This window comes from Aulonocara sp. 'chitande type north' Nkhata Bay, linkage group LG3 (assembly GCF_057382095.1).
Source record: "Aulonocara sp. 'chitande type north' Nkhata Bay isolate Kocher_YH1m ecotype deep benthic linkage group LG3, A_spYH_male_GT1.1, whole genome shotgun sequence".
NCBI classification, from domain to species: Eukaryota; Metazoa; Chordata; class Actinopteri; order Cichliformes; family Cichlidae; genus Aulonocara; species Aulonocara sp. 'chitande type north' Nkhata Bay.
Window position 1 is genome coordinate 35,773,174 of NC_141346.1, and position 20,550 is coordinate 35,793,723.

General features: G+C 39.7%; 1 protein-coding gene across 1 annotated transcript; it reads right to left on the bottom strand.

Annotated features, from left to right (window-relative positions):
• Positions 1-3,139: 3,139 nt before the first annotated feature.
• On the bottom strand, positions 3,140-20,117 carry LOC147335384 (Fc receptor-like protein 5). Its single transcript, XM_086278624.1, has 19 exons — positions 19,986-20,117; positions 19,390-19,422; positions 18,585-18,851; positions 17,065-17,331; positions 16,401-16,673; positions 15,986-16,246; positions 12,626-12,895; positions 12,162-12,428; positions 7,916-8,215; positions 7,518-7,775; positions 7,034-7,282; positions 6,743-6,862; positions 6,622-6,637; positions 6,411-6,505; positions 6,113-6,172; positions 5,936-5,986; positions 3,927-3,989; positions 3,725-3,784; positions 3,140-3,605 (listed from the first exon to the last, which is right to left on the bottom strand). Exons 1-19 carry the CDS (start codon positions 20,014-20,016, stop codon positions 3,598-3,600), a joined length of 2,949 nt encoding a protein of 982 aa, XP_086134750.1. The 5' UTR covers positions 20,017-20,117; the 3' UTR covers positions 3,140-3,597.
• Positions 20,118-20,550: the final 433 nt, after the last annotated feature.

Here is a 20,550-nt window from a genome sequence, read left to right on the forward strand (position 1 = left end):
AAACCCACTCCATGACGTGCTGGCTAGTCACAGGAGCACGCTCAGTGTGAGACTGAGATTACCAAAAAACACAACTGAACGACACAGGAAATCATTCCTGCCCGTGGCCATCTCCCTGTACAACTCCTCCATCTAACACACTGTAAACACTGCAATAGTTACACCCTTTTTACACACACTCTTTTCTACTCTGTAAAATTCTTGTCAGTTTTATTTATAATTACTTCTGCTAATTCTTGATCTTTATAATTAAGCGATCTTTATATATTAGTGCTAATTCTTAAATTTGTAAATTCTGTAACATATTGTATTGTTTAAATAGTTTAGTATGTTTTTTTTTTTTTTTGTCCCGTTTGGATCTATAGCCATCAGAATTGTTGTCTTGAGGCCAAGAAAGATGGCAAGCGGATTTATTTTACCAAGTGGATCATCATGGCCTTGCCATATTGGTCCATTTGATTGACCTTTATTATAATTATGAATTTATTTTATTTTCAGTTGCAAATGGGACAGACATAACTGTAGGATAGGACAGGGGGAAAGAATGAAAGAAAGAGGGGGAGAGAAAGAAAGAAAACCAAAGGGGAGAAGAGACGGTGAGAAGGGGGGGAAGAGAGAAAAAACAAACAAACAAACAAACAAACAAAAAAAAAACTCCTGGGTCACCTGTATGGAGAAAAAAAAAAACAGAGGAGACAGCAAACAACAAAGAGCAACATAATAATAGAAAAAAAAAAGCACCATCACAATAAACTAGCTAGCCATAGATATCAATAGTTACTAAATAATAAACGATATTGTGCAACACGCAAGATAGACAGCGCACAGTGTGCTTTGAGGCAGCAGCCAAGAAAGCTGTAGTCCGCGTCTGTGAATACCCATGTGTACACCTGTGTGCATACCTGTGTGGATCAGCATGCTTGCATTCCAAAGGTTTCTCCATGTAATGATCTGCTAGGGAGTGTGGGGAGCCACAGCCCTGTCCTTTATGGTATCAAGCAGGTATGGAGGAGATCAAAACTCCAGACATCCAGAGGCCCCCAGAACACAAGAGACCAAGGAAGACCCACAGAGGGGCAGCTGCGCCACTGTCCCAGTAAGAGCTAAGGAGAGTCCCAGATGAGGGCTCATTCAGCAGCCGCGGAGCAGAAGCCAGGGGGAGTTGCAGTGACGCGCCCGTGAGCTCCGCCGGCAGCCAGCTGTGCCTGAGTGACCGAGCCCCAGGCCGAGAGGCCGGGGGCACCCCACCTCCGAAATGGCCCGAGCGAGCCCCAATAAGCGGCCGCCAAGGAGTGAGCCGGTGTGTACCCGGACGCCCACCCCCAGATACAAAGAACCACCAACGCACCGACATCTGAGGGAGTCCGCCACCGGCAGGGGAAGTGGTGGTGGGTGGAGATAGGCCTCCAAACCTTGGAGGGCCCGAGATGTCCCCAGAGAGGTGGCGTCTGATACCCAACCTGACATATAGACACAGACATACAGGCACACACAGACACAAACATCCATTCCCACCCTCATGCTCTCATGTGCACTTCACACTCAACCAACGTGGAGACAGACATAAAGAGACGCTGTATACACGATCACACTCCCCAAGCGTACTCTACAAACCGGGTCTAGGTACCCTTGCCCCTGGAGGGGGGAACTGCACCCAGACCCAGGTGGTGTTACCCTTTTCCCTGCGGTGGGGAGAGGCAGACCGCCCCGACTCCCCAGCAGCAGGGAGGCCCCACACCCCAGACCGCAGCCGGACGGCCAACTCCTCCTAGCCCCCCCGCTCCAGCAGGCCGCAGAGAACGGGGGTGAGAGAAGACTCCAAACCTCCCTCCACCCGCTCATTGTAGTGCAATTAAAACCCAGGAGGGCATGGAGCTACCTGCCAGAGAGCAGCAGGTAAGCACATAGTCCCTCCTGTTAGCCCTCAATGTCTACGTGTATTTAAAATTGAGAGGTGGGCAACGATGCCAGGGGTGAGGTGTACACCCTGATGGTAACTTGGACTCCGTGTATTGTGCCCACCCCCAAGATCCTATATGTATGTGTAATGAGGGTGTGAGTAATGTGAATGTCTAAGTTGTGGGATAAAATTGAGGCAGAGGCAGCCAGAAGGGGACAGAGGGGGGGGGGGGGGGGGGTAGCCTCCTCTGCACCCTGGTGACATACCCCTACTCCAAGGCCCTGCATGTGTGGGTGGTTGTGGTGGAGCGGGAGGAGGGAGGCAGCTGGAGATGGGGAGGGAAGGAAGGGAGGGGCAGGTGACCCCTCCCTGGGGCCAGCTCCCCCGCTGACCCAAGTAGGCACTCCCATACTCCGCGACCCACCAGGGAAAGTGGGGCCCAGGCCCATCCAGACCGGGGCCCAGCGCAGCAGCGCCCCCCGGCCCCACAGAGCCCGGGACAGTCCACCCAGCCCCACCACAGAGAAAACTGCACCCACCCCACCATCCACTCGTCTTCCAGACTACATGAGACAATAGACGCCCAGGCTGAGATCTCCCCCTCCTGCAGAGAGTTCCTGCAAGGTGTGACAATCTCCCCCACCAGTTGAAGAGCCCCACGGGCGGCTCGACACACCGGCGGCACCCTGCGCCAGGGATGGGCCCCCATGCACCCACCCACCCACAACCCCGGCAACACACAAACCAGGACCCAAGGCCCCGAGGCCCAGCCAGGGCCCCGGCCCAGAGATGGAGCGCCCCCAGACCCTCACGCCCATCCCGGACCCACCCAGGGGCAGACAGGCTACCAGGTCAATAGTTTAGTATGTTACTGTTACAGTTTTTACGATTCCTTCTTGGAGAAACTGTAACCCAGGAAAAGCCCTGGGCAATGGCTGCTGTCACTCATATCAAAAACCGCCACTGCAAGCAGTTAAATACAGCACAGTGAATTTGGAAATCTCACGATTAACAGTGCACTGCCCCCTAGTGATGGCTGTTACTTGACGATTTATCATATTTCTAAACCTCAGTGTTATTGGATTTTACAGTTATAGTTTACAAATATGATATACAGCAGCATGATGCAAGAAAAATACTGCTGACAGACTGGAAATTTAAAAAGAAATCCATAGAAGAATAAACTTCTCAAAACTGTGCAGAAAGTGCTTTCATTCAACTTCATACACCATTAGTCACACCATTTATTTATTTTAACATAATGTATAATATGTCATACTGTACAAAAATGTATTGGTGCCTTCGTGTAAAAACAGAGTATTGGGTCTATATTATTACAAATCCCTCCACCCTGCACTGGAGACAGGGACTAGAAATATGTATATACTACGATAAACAAGATACTGTGATATGCTATAATATGTTGCTAAAATACATTAAATTAGACACGCCACTCTAATCTGATATTCCATTATTGCTCAGTTGAACTGTCAAATACACAATTCTATACGATTCTGAGACTTCAAATATTTACATATTCATGGGTCACTCACAGTGCCCTATGCAATGCTTATGCAAAGTTTTATCAAGAGTGTCTCACTCAGATGATGTAGGGAACATATATAGCATGCATATGCTTTGATCATTATAGTATGATTATACTATGCTTCTCCTTGGCTTTGCTGCTGTTGCTCTCTTCACTGACCTGTAAGGCAAACACAAAAGACAAAAAGTAAGGATGTTATGTGGTGAGGCCATTTAATCTTGTCAAGGAATATTGTCAATTTAATGAGACATTTCAGTGCATCACTGTTGTGAGTTTACCTGAAGTTCCCGTATTCACATCAGTGTAAAGTGTACTCTTGTGTGGTTTATGATGCTTCCCTGTTAAGATAATCAGATGAATGAGCAAAAGAAAATAATCAATACACATTTCAGTACTGCAGGTCAAAACCTTTCTTAACTAGATTTTTAAATGTATTTTATTTTTCTTTGTTGTTTTAAATTGCACATGTTGGATACTCACTCTCCATCCCAAAGTCTTTAACCTCAATAAGAGAGTATGTGGCTTCGGATGATTCAACTTCCTCTGAAATGTACATTTTGTTATGTTAGAGGATTATAATAAAATATCATTTGAGTTACTATTTTTAATTCAAATGTTTATACATCTCTAACCACCAGAAGTACCGAAGTACAAATACATTATTGCACTTGTACAATCTTCATCTATATCTGTATTTTTTTCTGACAATTTTCTACTTTTACTCCCTACTTTTTTAGACAAACATCTGTACTTTCCACTACCATTTCCAAAACAGGTTTGTCACTTATGGTTTTATGCATTTGAGGGGAGTTATTATTTTGGTACTGTGGGCCTTCACAGTAACACATGAAAGGAAATCCTGTTTTTGTATTTTTTAAGAGGCAAAACCATGTGTCATAGTCAGGGGTTACAGTAGGCTGGTGTTTTTTAGCTTTATTTTTTATGGGTTTTTGGGGGGCACTTTATCAGAAGTTTTTAAGTGATAGATGATTCCAAATGCAGAGTTTCTATCAGAAGAAGGGTTCGATTTAAAGGCAAGGACTGCTCAGTGAAATTTTAATAAACTGGAAATTTAAAGCTTACATGTAAGTGTTCATGTTTTTAAATCATATATCAGGTCTGTACATATGAAATTATGTTACTCAGATTGTGAAACCTGCTGCAAACAAAATGAGGTAGACTAACTGTATTGCTTAAAGGTTGCATGAAAATCCACTGCGGTTTAGTGCAGATTATATCATGTTCCTGGGTTGGTGACCCAGTGTTTTGAGTTTTGTATCATTATTGAATTTTGATTTTGTCATAGTTTATCTTTTCTAGTCTTTTGGTTCCTATGTATTCCCTAGTTAAGTCCGCGTCTGTTATGTTTCCTGTTTTACTTTGGAAGTCTGTGTCCAATGTCAGTGTATTTAGTTTCACTTCCCCTGTCCCTTCTTTAGGTTCATGTGTGTCAGCTGTGCTCCCATGTGTGGCCACTTCCCTTGATCATCCCTTGTGTGTATTTAGTCCATGTGTTTCATTCAGTCTGTGTCGCGTTGTCTGTGTTCCACGTCCTATGTCATGTCAGGTTTCAAGTCTCTGTGCAGGTCATGAGTCATGTTGCTTATTCTTATATTTCATAGTTCCTTCATGTTCTGGCACAGTCTTGTTTATAGTCTCACTGTTCTTAGTTTCTTCCGAGTTTAGGTTCCTGTTTAGTTGTTGTCCCTGTTCAGCTCTTGTTTAGTTTAGTTCATGTACTCCAGCGTCAAATAAATGCTCGCCTTTGTTTAAAATTAATTTTGTCTGCTCATCTGTGTCCACACCTGGGTCCTCCAAACACTCTCCACACGGCCAGCCACTGCGGACCTTGACAGATTAAGCAGGTTAGATAGTGTAATGTGATGGATTTATAGTATAGAACAGTGTGTGACTGGTGCTCATTATCAGAGTTAGGTTACATGAAGGGGAGTAGAAATGAATTTGAAATTAAGCAGTGAATGGTTGTATACTGTATAATATAAGAAAGCATAAACAGTGTAAAGGATATAAATCAACAGGATGATTCTTAACACATCTGCCGACATCTTGTTGAATTCAAATCCACAAAGAGCAGCAGGTACATTAAGTAAATCTACTGGAGCTCTCAATAGAAATTAATGTGTGTTGTGATTCCTTTATTAGAATTAACATTTAGATTGAAATAAAGATGTAATTGCATCTACCAAAATTATTTTATTAGTACACTAACATAGCACAAGGTTCTGTTTTCAGCTTTGTACAAAAGTATTTGGTGGAAATGTTCTTCAAAGAGCTACTTTTACATTCTTACTTTGAGTGCATTTCAGAGCCTGTACTTTTTCACTTTTACTTGATTTAAGACATTGAATCAGTGCTTCAACTTTTTTAGTATTTTTAAACACTAGTATCTGTAATTCTACTCAAGTACAGAATACCTATACTTTTGCCACCTCTGGTAACCACTGTGATATTTTAAATATAACGTGTACCATTTTCACTATCTTCCAGGTCTTGGATTGTTTCATAGATGTGATGATCACCTTGACAAAAAAATAAATAAAAAAATGAATGAATAAAAAAGACAGGGTCAGAGTATAATTTCAATACTTTTAAAATAATTATTTCTATTTCTAACTACTCTGTGCTATTCAAAAGATCCCATGTACCATTTGCACCATTTGCAGTGTCTTCTGAGTGATGGACTGTTTCATAGAGTTCATATTCACCTTAAAAAAGACATGGTCAGAGTATCATGTTAGGGTTTAATGTATTACAGAAACTACATATTTTTGTTAAAGTGCAAAGACACCAAATTAATTTCACTTGAATTTTTTTTTTTTTGTCCTAAGTTTTTGTGTTCTGGATTTTTGCCTTTGATTCAGGCTCTTTGAAAAAAAGTTGACCAGAACTCCTGGGGGTTATGAAGACTAATAATTAATACTAAAGTTTGATTTTATGACTCACCAGGGTGAAGAGATTTGTATTCATCCTGTATTTCATCCTGATTGACTCCATGATTTCTGGTGGAGTCTTGACCGTTGATATCTGACTGGATCGGCCTAATGAAAACATAACAAATGTACAGATAATAACATAATACACTAAATTTAGCACAGTAAGAAAAATACTGCTGAATGTTCAGAGTGAAAATAGGAATATAAAGTTTTATACCAACCCAGTGAAGCATAAATCTGTTAAAAGAGAAAAAAAAAAATTGTTTTTTCTCTCAGTGCGTTTTACTTCTATTTTGTGCCAGAACATCATCACATGTTGGTGTATTTGTAAAAGTGTCTCACCCTTTGCCTTTCTATAGCGATACATTAAGAGCAAGAGAATAAGAAGAAGAGAGACTCCACAAACCAGTCCAACAACCAGGAACAGAGGAAATGAAGAGCTTTCAGGTCCTGATGGAGCTACTGTGATTGTAAACATTAACAGTAAACACTTAGTGTGAGACATTTTTCAAAAAATATTCTTACAAAACAAGAATCAGATGAAAATCAAGACAAACACATACTCATTAACATACTCTATAGTGACCATGATAATCATTACAGAAATGCAGAAAATGTTTTGATCCTGCTCACCTTTAACTGACATCCAGCTCTGTGCTGACTCTCTTCCTGAGTACTGACACTTGTAGAAACCTTCATCAGACTTTGACACTGCAGAGATCTTCAGCTCCCCTCGGGGATCATTTTGAATAAGTTTGTCATTGTGATAGAAAAACACATTGGAAAGTATTTTTTGTGTTCTCAAACTGCAGCTCAGACTAACAGAAGCTCCCTCAGTCACAGGATGAACAGGACTCACCAGGATAGGACCATTACCATCATCTGTGACACAATCACACACAATTGTTTCAGTCACATCAGCTGGTGCACACTTTGAGAAAAAGCTGACAAACAATAATAAGAAGAGATTGTACAAATGTTCATCATGAAGATCTGATCTTGTGTATTTAAAAACTGCTATTTTTCTCCAGATAAAATGACTTCACATACAGCAAAGCTGGGACAAATGTGACGTCTAAATGATTCAGATCCAAGAAGTAAATGTATAATAACATACTCTGTACAGTGATGTTGACTGCACTGCTGAACTCTCCTGATCCAGACTCACACCAGTACACTGCAGTATCTGACTTTGATGTGTTGATGTCACATGTGGATCCAATCATTCTCCTACAGTCAGAGAGTCGGCCGTCCTCAGAGAACTTCCTCACTCTCCACTCAGGGAAGTTTCCCTCACAGGTCAGTGAGACAGAGTCAGAGGTGAAGTGTTGCACTCTGTCAGGACTCACTGTGAGAGACGCTGCTGAATGAACATCTGGAAACAACAAAGCTCACAGATGTTAGGATTCAAAATATCAAAATGATTTTAATAAGGTCAATCTTATTGAACACTTCTTGAATAAAGGTTACAACACAAAATCTCTTCATTGAAAGGACAGAGAGAATCAATCTGACCTGCAGACCAGACAAACTTTGGTTGACTGTGATCAGTGTGATACTCTGGGTCTCCTCTTCCAGCTCTGCACACATATCCTGCTGTGTGTGTCTGTCCATGAATGATGTAGGAGTCCTGTGCAGTCCCACTGCCATCAGGTAGCAGCTCATAACTGGAGGATTTCTCTGATAGATCAGGAACAGCTTTAAACCAGTAGAAGCTCCATCCTGCAGACGGATGTTCAACCTCACAGTTCAGAGTTACTGAGGCTCCAGGACTCAGCCATGATGGAGACACAGTGAGGACAGGACGGGGTTCATCTGTTCAACAAAGATTTTCTCTCAATGTTTCGTCTCTTAACTCTGAATTCAGTGTACTAAAATGTTGACTCTTAGCAGTATTAACGGATCCCATGCAATCTCTACCGGCGATTCTCACATGCGTTGAGTCATATTCAAGGTTTTCAGGTTAAAAGATAAATTGGTTCAAATCGGAAGGCATGCCACTATCAGTATCCTGTCATTCTAGATACATTACTCCATTCCATTTTAAGTATTTACCTTCAGGTATGAAGTATTTAGGAATAGTATTAAATCCATAATTAGAGGATATTCTGCTTTCAAATATGGAGCTCTTCTCCTAAAGATAAAAACAAATCTGGATAAGTGGGGTAAATGGAATCTTACATTATGGGGTAAAATTATTGTGATTAAAATGATGGTGGCCCCGCAGTTCAATTATGTTTCCATGATGTTACCTGTAAGAATTCTTTTACACATATTTAGTCAATTTGAGAAGCTAATTAAAGATTTTATGTGGAATAACAAGAAGCCAAGAGTGAATATAAAGAAAATGTGGGCCTCTAGAGACGGGGTGGGGTGGCTGAAGCTCAGGTGGCAGAGCAGGTCAGCCACTAATCAGAAGGTCGGTGGTTCGATCCCAGGCTGCCTCCTGGCTGCATGCCAAATATCCTTGGGCAAGATACTAACCCCGTGTTGCCTACTGGTGGTGGTCAGAGGGCCCGGTGGCGCCATCACCAGTGTGTGAATGTGTGTGTGACTGAATGTAGTGTTAAGCGCTTTGGGGTCCTTAGGGACTAGAAAAGCGCTATACAAATACAGACCTTCCAAATGTAAAATTGTATATGTGACAGACCCGGGTGCACGTTCAACATGCTTTGCATCCTTTTATTCACACACACGGTTGCTGTCCACAATACACACAGAGCTGCAGCTCTCATGCTGCCAGCTCAACGTAACAACCACAACATCAACAAACACAGGACCCAGTACGATATTTAAGTAGGTGGAGCATGATTACGGATGCCATGCAGGTGCGTCTGCCTTGCCTACACGCACCACAATCCACGCCCGCCACAGTATAATTTACAGTTAGCATTTCAAATGTCAAGACTGGTCAAACACTGGACAGGATGGGACTCTGAACTGAGCTGGATCAAAATCGAACAGGAACTAGTGAGCTCTTTCAGACCCTTGGATGTTCTCTCACAGGGATCAGCTATTAATTGACAAGACTTTCATGATACCCTCATGCTCAGGTATTCTAAAGCTGTCTGCGCAGTGGTACACAAGATGTGTGGAGCATCTCATTTAAGACAACTTTATACCTCGCTATGGAACAAAACTGTTGTACAGATTGAAAAAAACAAAACAAAACAGGGTACTGGAAGGAATGGCTTGTCAAAGGCATACAAAGGATAAGTGATCTTTACTCAGGGGGAGTGTTTATGTCATTTGCTGAAATAACCCAAATATATGGTTTGTTAACAGAAAATAATTGTTGGAAATATTTATAAATAAGGGATTGTATTACCAAAGGAAAATTTACTCAAAGCATAAATACCGTTGTGGAGTTAGAATTGTCTGGTACAGCACATAGAGAAGCTGTTTTCTACAAACTGTTTAACAATCTAAAAAAAGAGATATGTAAAAACTTGATTGCTATATGGCAGAGAGATTTGAGTTGTGTAAGTTGTACACTGTTATGCCGCCGACACCCAGCTTTACCTGTCCGCCAAACCCGACTCTTCTCTCCCTCTGCCCTCCCTCACCCTCTGCTTAGCCGAACTTAATTCATGGTTTTCCTCCATTTTTCTTAAACTCAACAGCAATAAATCAGAACTTCTCCTGGATGGCTCCAAATCAGGACTAACACTTTTTCTGTTACAATCAATAATTTGTCGGTTTCTACCTCTCCCTTTGTGAAAAGTTTTGGCGTCATGCTTGACAGTACATTATCCTTTAACTCTCAAATCAATAATGTCACTCGCTCAGCATATTTCCAACTCCGTAACATCAATCGCCTCCGCCCCTTCCTCACTCCACATGCCACTGCTATTCTCATCCATAGACTCGTTACCTCTCGGATTGACTACTGTAACTCACTTTTATTTGGCCTGCCACAAAAATCCATCAAACAGCTTCAACGTGTCCAGAACTCTACTGCCCATATTATTACTAGCACTCCCTCTATTTACCACATCACCCCTATCCTGAAGTAGCTTCACTGGCTCCCAGTTCAACTCTGCATTAATTTAAAAATACTCCTTTACACATTTAAGGCTATTCATTCTCTCTCCACCATATCTCTCTGATTTGGTACAGATCTCCATCCCATCCCGGTGCCTCAGATCCTCCTTCTTCTTTCTGTTCCTTCATTTCATCTTATTACCATGGGCGCAGGGCTTTTAGTTGCTCTGCCCCTAGACTTTGGAATTCCTTACCCCCTGACCTCAGAAACATCAGTTCTTTCCTCCTTTTTAAGTCCACCCTCAAAACCCAACTGTTCAAGATAGCCTACTCTGTATAATTACCTTATGCTCTTGAACTTTGTTATATTCTTGTGTTCATTTCCTGCATTTATGCTTGTCTTATTTATTCTGTAAAGTGTCCTTGGGTATTTTGAAAGGCACTTTTAAATAAAATGTATTGTTGTTGTTGTTAATAACAATTTTCTCGAAGAAGATTGGGCAGAATTTTTTAATTCTCCAATAAATATATAAGAGAGGCCAGGTGTAAATTTGTGCAGTGCAATTTAATACACAGATGGCAATTCACTTCTTCTAAACTTTACAGAATGGGTAACATTCCCAATAATATATGCTGGAAATGTAGTTCAGATCCAGGGACATTTATGCATGCTATTTGGGTATGTGGGAAAGTTTATCCCATTTGGCAAAAAGTATTGGAAATAATAGGAAGGTGGATTCGTTTGATAATACCCTTGTCACCAAGACTGTGCTTATTAGGGGATCGGTCTGTGTTACCTAGGGTTTCTAAATATGATTTTGTTGTTATAAAAGTGGGGGTGATTGCAGCAGCCCAAGTGATTCTCAGTGTGTGAAAGGAACCATCTCTTCCAGAATATAATAGGTGGGAAGAAAATATGCTGAAAATGGAGTCATATGAAAAATTCTTGGCTAGGATTAATGATGATATGGAGGGTTTTGACAAATTATGGGGACATGTTTTTGGCTGAGATTGATGGATTTTATTTTCACAGTGCGATTATCTTTTGTTGAATGTTATGTTTTCAGTGTTGTATGTTTGTTTAGGCACTCAATAAAGGAATAAGTTAATAATTTGACTTTATTGTCTTTTTTTATGTATTAATAATTAGTAACTAACGGATCGAAAATGCAAATGTGAATTAACCGTGGGATTGGAAGCTGTCTTTCTTTTGTTTGTTTTTTTGTTAAATGTTAAAAACAAATGAAGACTTCAATTGCAAAAAGGAAATGTTGACTCAGAAATATTTTTATGATCCACTTTAAGAGTGAGACTATCTAAACATGTCAAATATCTCAACATGTACTAATAAAAACACATTTTTACAAACTGTTTATATTTTCATTTAAATGAACTATGACTCTGCAGTTCAGTTTAGAAAGAGAACAAAAACAAGAAAATGTCTGAATAATAACAAACTGAAGAACTTCATGGAAATGTGCAAATAATAGATATTACCAAACTTAGATATAATTTCAACAAACTGTACTATATTTGCACATCACATTGCTGTCATCTGCAGTATTAAGCCTTAGATGGCATTTTGTTTACATCCATTAAAACTGTAAAACTTAAAAATTACTCTTATATTTTACCCTTTTCCTGTCACGTTTTATTTTTTATAACCTGCCTTTCAGATTTTCTTTTTCTAGGTAAAGAGAAAAAAAAAGAGTCACACTAAAGACTCTTTAGCTACAAAGTTAAACGTTTATTTTTCCCTCCTTTAGAGGAAACTCACATGATACAGTCAGTGTGATGATATCACTCCACTCTGAGAAGAAATAGTCCCTTCTGCCCCGGCAGCTGTATCCTCCACTGTCAGACTCAGTAGCTCTGATGATTCTGTATTCATTGGATGTTGGAGGTGTGTTTAACTTGGCTGCTCTCCATTCATACGTCCACTGAGCTCCTTCACCTCCCTGAATCTCACATCTGACAGTGACTGTCTCACCGCTGTATATCTGAGTCCAGGATGGCTGCAGGGTCACAGTGGGCTTACTGGGAACTGTTCACAGACAAATATCCAGTTAGACACAAATAGAAACATAAAGATAAAAAAATAAGATGGAATAAATTCTTCTATTTGTCAGGAGTTGTCTCTCATTTCAGGGTTAATAAACTCACAGTTGTTGAATGAAATTGTTAGCACAGAACACAACATAACATCTCTCAGTTTGGCAGAAATAAAATAATTAAACTCACGAGTTTCTGTAACAGTGACGTCACTGCTGTCCTCTGTGTTGTAAACTGGATCTCCTCTCCCTCCTCTGCAGTGGTACAGACCTCCTTGTGAGACATGAATAACTGTTTTTCCTTCATTTCCTCTCATGAGCTGAGCTTTAGAAGAGACTGAATCACGTCTGAACCAGTCAAACTTCCAGCCAGCAGAGCCCTCCACAGAGCAGCTCAGTGTCACACTGCCCCCTGCTGGTATGGTTGAACTTTGTGCTCTCAGTGTGGCTATGGGTTTATTTGCTGTTGAAGATACAGAAAGAGAAAAAACAGTAGATTGATGTCAATTTTCTTTAACAAGAATTTTGTTATGAAAACAATCACACTCGTATGAACATGGAGAAAAAACAGGCAAGCTGCTAGCTCATCAGCTACGACAAAGAACAGCCAATCAAGCTATCCCTGAGATCCGGAATGACCAGGGAATAAGGTGCACGGATAACCAAGGTATAAATAATAGTTTTCTTAAATACTACCAGACTTTATACAGCTCCCCCCCAGCTAAGGATGACCTGGCTCTAGAAAATTTCTTTGAGAAACTTGATATCCCTTCTTTAGGTGACGATGCGGCTGCTGCTTTGGAGGAGCCCATTTCTGATGCTGAAATTGAAAATCACCTGGCCCCGACGGGTATCCTTCCGATTTTTTCAAGAAGTTTTCTAACCAATTGAATCCATTGTTAAAATCGACTTTTGAAGAATCTTTCCTCTCACAATCCCTGCCTCCAACAATGTGTCAGGCAGTGATCTCCCTAATTCTAAAAAAGGATAAGGATCATTTAGATTGTGGCTCATACCGTCCAATATCTCTGCTGAACACGGACACCAAAATCCTTGCTAAGGTTTTGGCCGTTTAGAGAAACACCTGCCCTCCATTATCTCACCTGATCAGACAGGCTTTATCAAAAACAGGTACTCGTTTTTCAATATTAGATGTTTGTTAAATATAATCTATAGCCATGTCGAAGGTAATGTATTGGAAACTGTTATTTCACTTGATGCTGAGAAGGCGTTTGATCGGGTGAGATGGGATTTTCTTTTCCATGCGCTTGAAAAATTTGGCTTCGGGAGCAATTTTGTATCCTGGATAAGAGTATTGTACTGTGACCCAGTAGCAGCCATTCGGACCAACAATAGTCTGTCCCCCTTTTTTCAGCTTCAGCGTGGCACACGACAGGGGTGCCCTTTGTCACCTCTCCTTTTCGCCATCGCAATTGAACCGCTAGCCATTGCTATGAGACACTGTGCTGAGGTTGAGGGAATACGTCGTGGGGAAATCGAGCATAAAGTCTCTCTTTATGCCGATGACATGCTCTTGTTTATTTCCAACCCTTCAAATAGCATCCCTAAACTTTTAGATGTACTTAAGGAATTCGGGACAATTTCCGGGTATAAGGTGAATTTCGGGAAAAGCGAGGCTATGCCTTTAGGTACAATAACCGGGGAACTCTCGTCTGTCTTAGCACCTTTCAAGCTTAGCTATAACAAATTCAAGTACTTGGGCATTTGGATCACGCAGAACCATAGAAACTTGTATAAAACTAATTATCTTCCTTTACTGTCTAAGCAAAGGGAGGATTTTGGAAAGTGGGAGTCCTTGCCTCTTTCGCTGGGTGGTAGATTAAATATCATTAAGATGACCATATTTCCTAAATTTCTGTATCTTTTTCAGTGTCTTCCAATTTTCTTAACCAAGTCATTTTTTCATAATCTAAATAGTCAAATCTCCTCCTTCATTTGGAACAAAAAACCAGCTAGGCTGAAACAGAGTGTATTACAAAGACCGCGGAGCGCAGGAGGCTTAGCACTCCCAAATTTGTTGTTTTATTACTGGGCAGCTAATATAAGAGCATTATTGTACTGGATAAAAGACCATGATGATTCATCGTCATCATGGGTAGCACTGGAGCGGCTATCGGTGAGTAAATCCTCCCTGATGTCTTTGCTGTGTGCCAGATTACCTCTGGCAGGACCGATCTCCAGCTTCACTGCGAATCCTCTTGTTGTCCACTCCCTGAAATTATGGTATCAGCTCAGACGACACTTTAAACAGACTGGACTCTCTCTTAATGCGCCACCGCATAGGCATTGCATGTTCTCCCCATCCTTAACGGACAAGGCATTCAACACATGGACAAAACTTGGAATAACATCAATGACTGCTCTTTTCACGGACAATATCTTTTCCTCATTTGAACAGCTGGTGAACAAGTTCAAGATTCCTCGGTCACACTTTTTCAGGTATCTACAACTCAGGAATTTTGTTGCTTCTAATACTGACTGCTTTCCATCCTGTCCACCTCCATCCCTTTTGGATGATATTTTTGATTTTAAACCAAATGCTAAGTGGGTTATAGGTGACGTTTATGAGCTGTTGAGTAATTTTGGGCTGTCCACACTGCAATCACTTAGGGAGCGATGGGGAAGTGAGCTTGGCCAACAGATTACAGATGAAACTTGGCATAAGATAATCAATAGAATTTCTTCGTCATCTATTTGCCTTAAACATGTGGTGATTCAGTTCAAAGTTGTTCACCGTCTCCATTGGTCTAAAACTAGACTGAGCAAAATCAAGGATGGGTTTGACCCCACATGTGACCAGTGCAAACAAGAGCCTGCTTCCCTGTTTCACATGTTCTGGGCATGTCCAAAACTGGGTAGCTTTTGGAAAAGCATATTTGAAACCATGTCCAACATATTTGGTGTTCCAATTGCACCCTGCCCGTTTATAGCAATTTTTGGGGTGACGCCTTGTGATGCCGGTCTTTCCAAATCACGCTCTGATCTCCTGGCCTTCTGCACTCTTTTGGCCCGTAGAATGATATTATTGAAATGGAAAGAGCCACTTACACCTGTATATGGGCAATGGGTTAAGGATGTCATGTACTATACTCAGCTGGAAAAGATCCGCTACACTGTGAAGGGTTCAGTTCGGAGGGTCTATGACACATGGCGACCTTTTCTTACTTATTTTGAAAGATTAAGCCCGGATGCTATTGTTTAATGTGCGTACGAGTGGGGTCTTTCCCTCTTTTTTTTTTTTTTTCTCCCTTGCTGTTGTTCATTCATTTATTTTAGTATTTACTTTGTATCTGTAATTTTATCTTATTTCATTTTATCTCTTCTGTCCTCTCTGGCTGGGTTTTAGTTACGCTGTTTTGGATTGGGGGGGGGGGGGGGGGGGGGGGGCACGATTGTTTGTTAATATTGCCATAATTGTTGTTGGACGCAATTCTTTATTCAATAAAAAGACCTTGATCAAAAAAAAAAAAAAAAGACAGATGTAAACATGAAAACATTAAATGTCAGCATGAATCATGGTCCAACTTACATGAAACTGTCAGTCTGAAGGCATCACTCCATCCTGTTAAGAGATAGTCACTGCTACCCCGACATCTGTAGTCTCCACTGTGGGACACTGAAACTCTGCTGATCCTGTATTCACTGGATGTTGGAGGGCTGTTTGTGTTGGGTGCTGTCCATTCATATTTCCACACCTTTCTTTCACCTCCCTGAATCTCACATCTGAGAGTGATTGTCTCACCAGTGAATATCTGAGACCAGCTGTGCTGCAGTTTGGCAACAGCCCAAACTGTTCCCAACAAACAAACAAAAACACACATTTAAAAACAACTCCAACAGAGAACAAAAAAACAAAACAAAAACATAGATATAAAGTTGTTGTTTTTTCTAATTTAATCGTGAATGATTTGGGAGGTTTTATCAGAGCAAAAGTAAACCCTCACCTTGTTTGTAAATTGTAACTGGAGTGCTGTCCTCTGTGTAGTAAACTGGATCTCCTCTCCCTCCTCTGCAGTGGTACAGACCTCCTTGTGAGACACTAATAACTCTGTTTGCTTCATTTGCTCTCATGAGCTGAGCTTTAGAAGAGACTGAATCACGTCTGAACCAGTCAAACTTCCAGCCAGCAGAGCCCTCCACAGAGCAGCTCAGTGTCACACTGCCCCCTGCTGGTATGACTGAACTTTGTGCTGTCAGTGTGGCTCTGGGTTTATTTGCTGTTGAAGAAACAAAATCATCGATATTTTAAATCATGATCAGGAATAAAATTCTTACAGCACTAATCAAACTTTAAGCATTCATGGAGTAATTTATCTACGAACATAAAGATTAATTAGTTTCCCTGCATGTGACACATTAGACTGTCTAACAAACTAAAGATTTCACTGATTTATCATTCTCTTATCAAACTGTCATCTCTGTACATTCCTCTTTAAACTGCTGATATTTTAAGAGCCTCCATGGTGTCTCTCCTTTCTGTTTGCACAGTGAGAAAAACTGTTGTCCTGAGCTGCCTGCAGACAGCTGGATCATTGTTGGAGTTTTCCTGTTAAGACAGATGTAAACATGAAAACATTAAATGTCAGCATGAATCATGGTCCAACTCACATGAAACTGTCAGTGTGAAGGCATCACTCCATCCTGTTAAGAGATAGTCACTGCTACCCCGACATCTGTAGTCTCCACTGTGGGACACTGAAACTCTGCTGATCCTGTATTCACTGGATGTTGGAGGGCTGTTTGTGTTGGGTGCTGTCCATTCATATTTCCACACCTTTCCTTCACCTCCCTGAATCTCACATCTGAGAGTGATTGTCTCACCAGTGAATATCTGAGACCAGCTGGGATGCAGGGTCACTGTGGTCCTGTTACGAACTAACAAATAAAAACATCACTGTTTTCAGCAGTACTTTTTCATCATAATTATGTGATTGATTTTTTTGTACATGAATCTTAAAAAGTAATATTAGGATTAATTCATTGTGCAGACACTCAGCTGTTGAACTAGTTTAACATTTTGTTAAGCTGTAATTAACTCTGTGTTTGTTCCCCTGCAAGCTGAAAATTTAATGTTATCAACAAAACTCATCATCTTATTATACTTAAGTTAAAATCAGATGCAGTGATCTAGAATGAATTATTTTTATGTTTTATTGTATTTTATTTAATTGTTATTTACTTTTCTCTGTAGATCAATAAATGTATATATTGGTAATTAACTGATTAAACTGCATGATGTATGATTTGTTTCTCCGTAACAACAAAAGGTTTATATATACTCCATGCACATCTTCTACATACAAAATATGCTGTCAGTGTACCTCTGGGCTTACTTGCTGTTTAAGATATAGATTAAGTAAATCAGTAATCTTGCATGTGACACATTAGACTGTCTAACAAACTAAAGATTTCACTGATTTATCATTCTCTTATCAAACTGTCATCTCTGTACATTCCTCTTTAAATTGCTGATATTTTAAGAGCCTCCATGGTGTCTCTCCTTTCTGTTTGCACAGTGAGAAAAACTGTTGTCCTGAGCTGCCTGCAAACTTCCAGCCAGCAGAACCCTCCACAGAGCAGATCAGTGTCACGCTAACACCCCAGGGTGTATCAATAGCATTTTGCACCTGTAACTGAACTTCAACAGCATTCTGAGGAAGGCTGATGGTGTGGAGTCTGTGTCTTATGGAGAAAGGTTCTCTGTCTAGATAGCACTGATAAAGGCTAACTAAAAAAAGGAGAGTCTGGAACTGCTGTCTATGCAACCTAAAATCTTACCAAAAGTGAATGTAATGTATCAACGAAATATTAATTTTGTCATCAATAACATATGTATTTAATAAATTTAATTTATCAAGCAGTTTTGATTTATTTAATGATTATGTATCCATTCTTTGTGTGCTTCACCTCATGTTTGTTCCTGTGTTAACATTCCCAGTTAACAAAGGAATGAAAATGTAAAATAATCTTCTTTATAGAGATGAGAGGAGCTCCTGATGTTATATCATTTAAATATTATGTTCGAATCTTTTTTTACTGTTTCAAATGCCGGTCTAAAAAAAAGGGTACCATCAACACTTTCATGCACAATTGAGAACATTTTATTCTAAAAGACACTTTGAACTCACCAGTTTCCTGAATAGTGATGGGATCACTTTCTGTTGTGACTACATCTGTGTTTTTTTTCCATCCTCTGCAGGTGTAGATGCCTCCTTCAGAGATACTGATCACTCTAACTGATCGAACATTTATTCTATACTTGTTTTTAGTCAAGATTTCCCTGAACCACTCATATACTAAGCTACCAGGGTCCTTCAGATCACAGGTCAGTGTCACACTGCCCCCTGTTGGTATGGTTGTGCTGTCTGCTGTCAGATTGGCCTTGACTTTGAGTTCTGTAATTAAAAAATAAAAACAAACATGCAAACAAACAAATAAAACAAACAAAAACAAATAAATAAATAAAATGAATGTCGCTGAATATCTAATACAAATTAAAACACGAGTCACACTGAAGTCACATGGATGTATATGGAGGCTATAGTTTGACATATTAATCTAAAAATTTCAATTTCAGAGACTTTTAAAAGTGAGTTTGTGAGATAATCACTACAAAGAAGATTATGATAACTGTCTGTGTTTATAGTTGTTCTTGTCTTCTCAGCGGTGGCTTCTTCTGGATTGCTATCTAAATCTGCTGAGATAATCAGATGAATTCAGGAAAAGAGCTGATCTGCATGAAGGCAACAAACTACAAAAAACAGAATTAGCCTCATGGGTGAGTTTAACAACATGGATGTAATATCCAAATGTTACATACACAAAAAAATATAGAAAACTGTATAATTGTATAAAATATAAGAAAAAGGAGCTGGGAAAATGTAAATACTAAACACATTACACAAATAGGAAACAAAGAAAACAATTTCTCACCTTCTGCATTTCCTGAGAAGAATGTACTGAACACTAGAACAAACATTAATATCCACACATTATCAATCATGAACAGATTTTTTCAGATGCCCCATTAACATGTTTGTAGCCATATATTTTGTGATGCTAGTTGTGATGATTGTGATGTAAATGAGTTAAAAGACTCAAAGTAACTTAAAAAAAACAACAACAACTTTAAATGCAGTAAATGTAATTACTGTGTTAATTACTGTGTTTAAACTAAGTCAAACAACCAGGTAATATTTTGCATAAACAATCATATTGATGTGAAAAACTAAATTAATAACAATAAAACAAAGCAAAAAAACAAAACAAAACAAAAAACAACAACAACTGGATCCAATCAAACTCTCAAAGAAACAGAAATTAGTTGCACACTAGTTTAATTACGTTTTCTAAACTTAGTCAAAGAACCAGGTAAAATTTTAAATAAACAATCATATTGATTTAAAAACAAAATTAATAAAAACAAAACAAAACAAACAAACAAACTAAAACATCAACTGAATCCAATCAAACAAAACATATTTTTCTTTAATTAGTTGCACACAAACACAGAAAAACAATGTACTTACAGAAAAATGCCAGCAAAGTATTGCCCATCATCACAGTCCGCAGCTCTCTGATCCACAGATAATCTCAGAGTGTGCTACTTCGAAGAAAGAGAAGTCACACTTAATGTAAATTAAATGTAAAATCCCACTCCACTCTCACCTGCCAGCATGTCCTTGATGTAGTGAAATGAAGTGAACAACGTGCCCAGGGTCCTGGGGTTATTGTCATGATCCTCGGTCTGTGACCCATTATTATTGTTTTTCAAATATTGGAGTCAATTACATTTGGAAATGGATTATTAATTAAATTAATCTAAAGAACCTAAATGATATTGAAGTCTGCCCATTAAGTTCTGTACATTAAGCATTTTTGAGTGCTCAATTCTAGTAGAGAAGAGCTTTACTAGAATCAGTTCGGATTGCATGTGGTAATGACTCAGGCTACAGGTCAAATGTAAATGCATTGGTTCTTATATATATCTTTTCTATTCTACCTGAGGACTGAAAGCACTTTATAAAACAAGTCTGAATTATTCACACACTCATTCATATAAGCATTTTTTTACATCAAAGTGCAATCCGATAT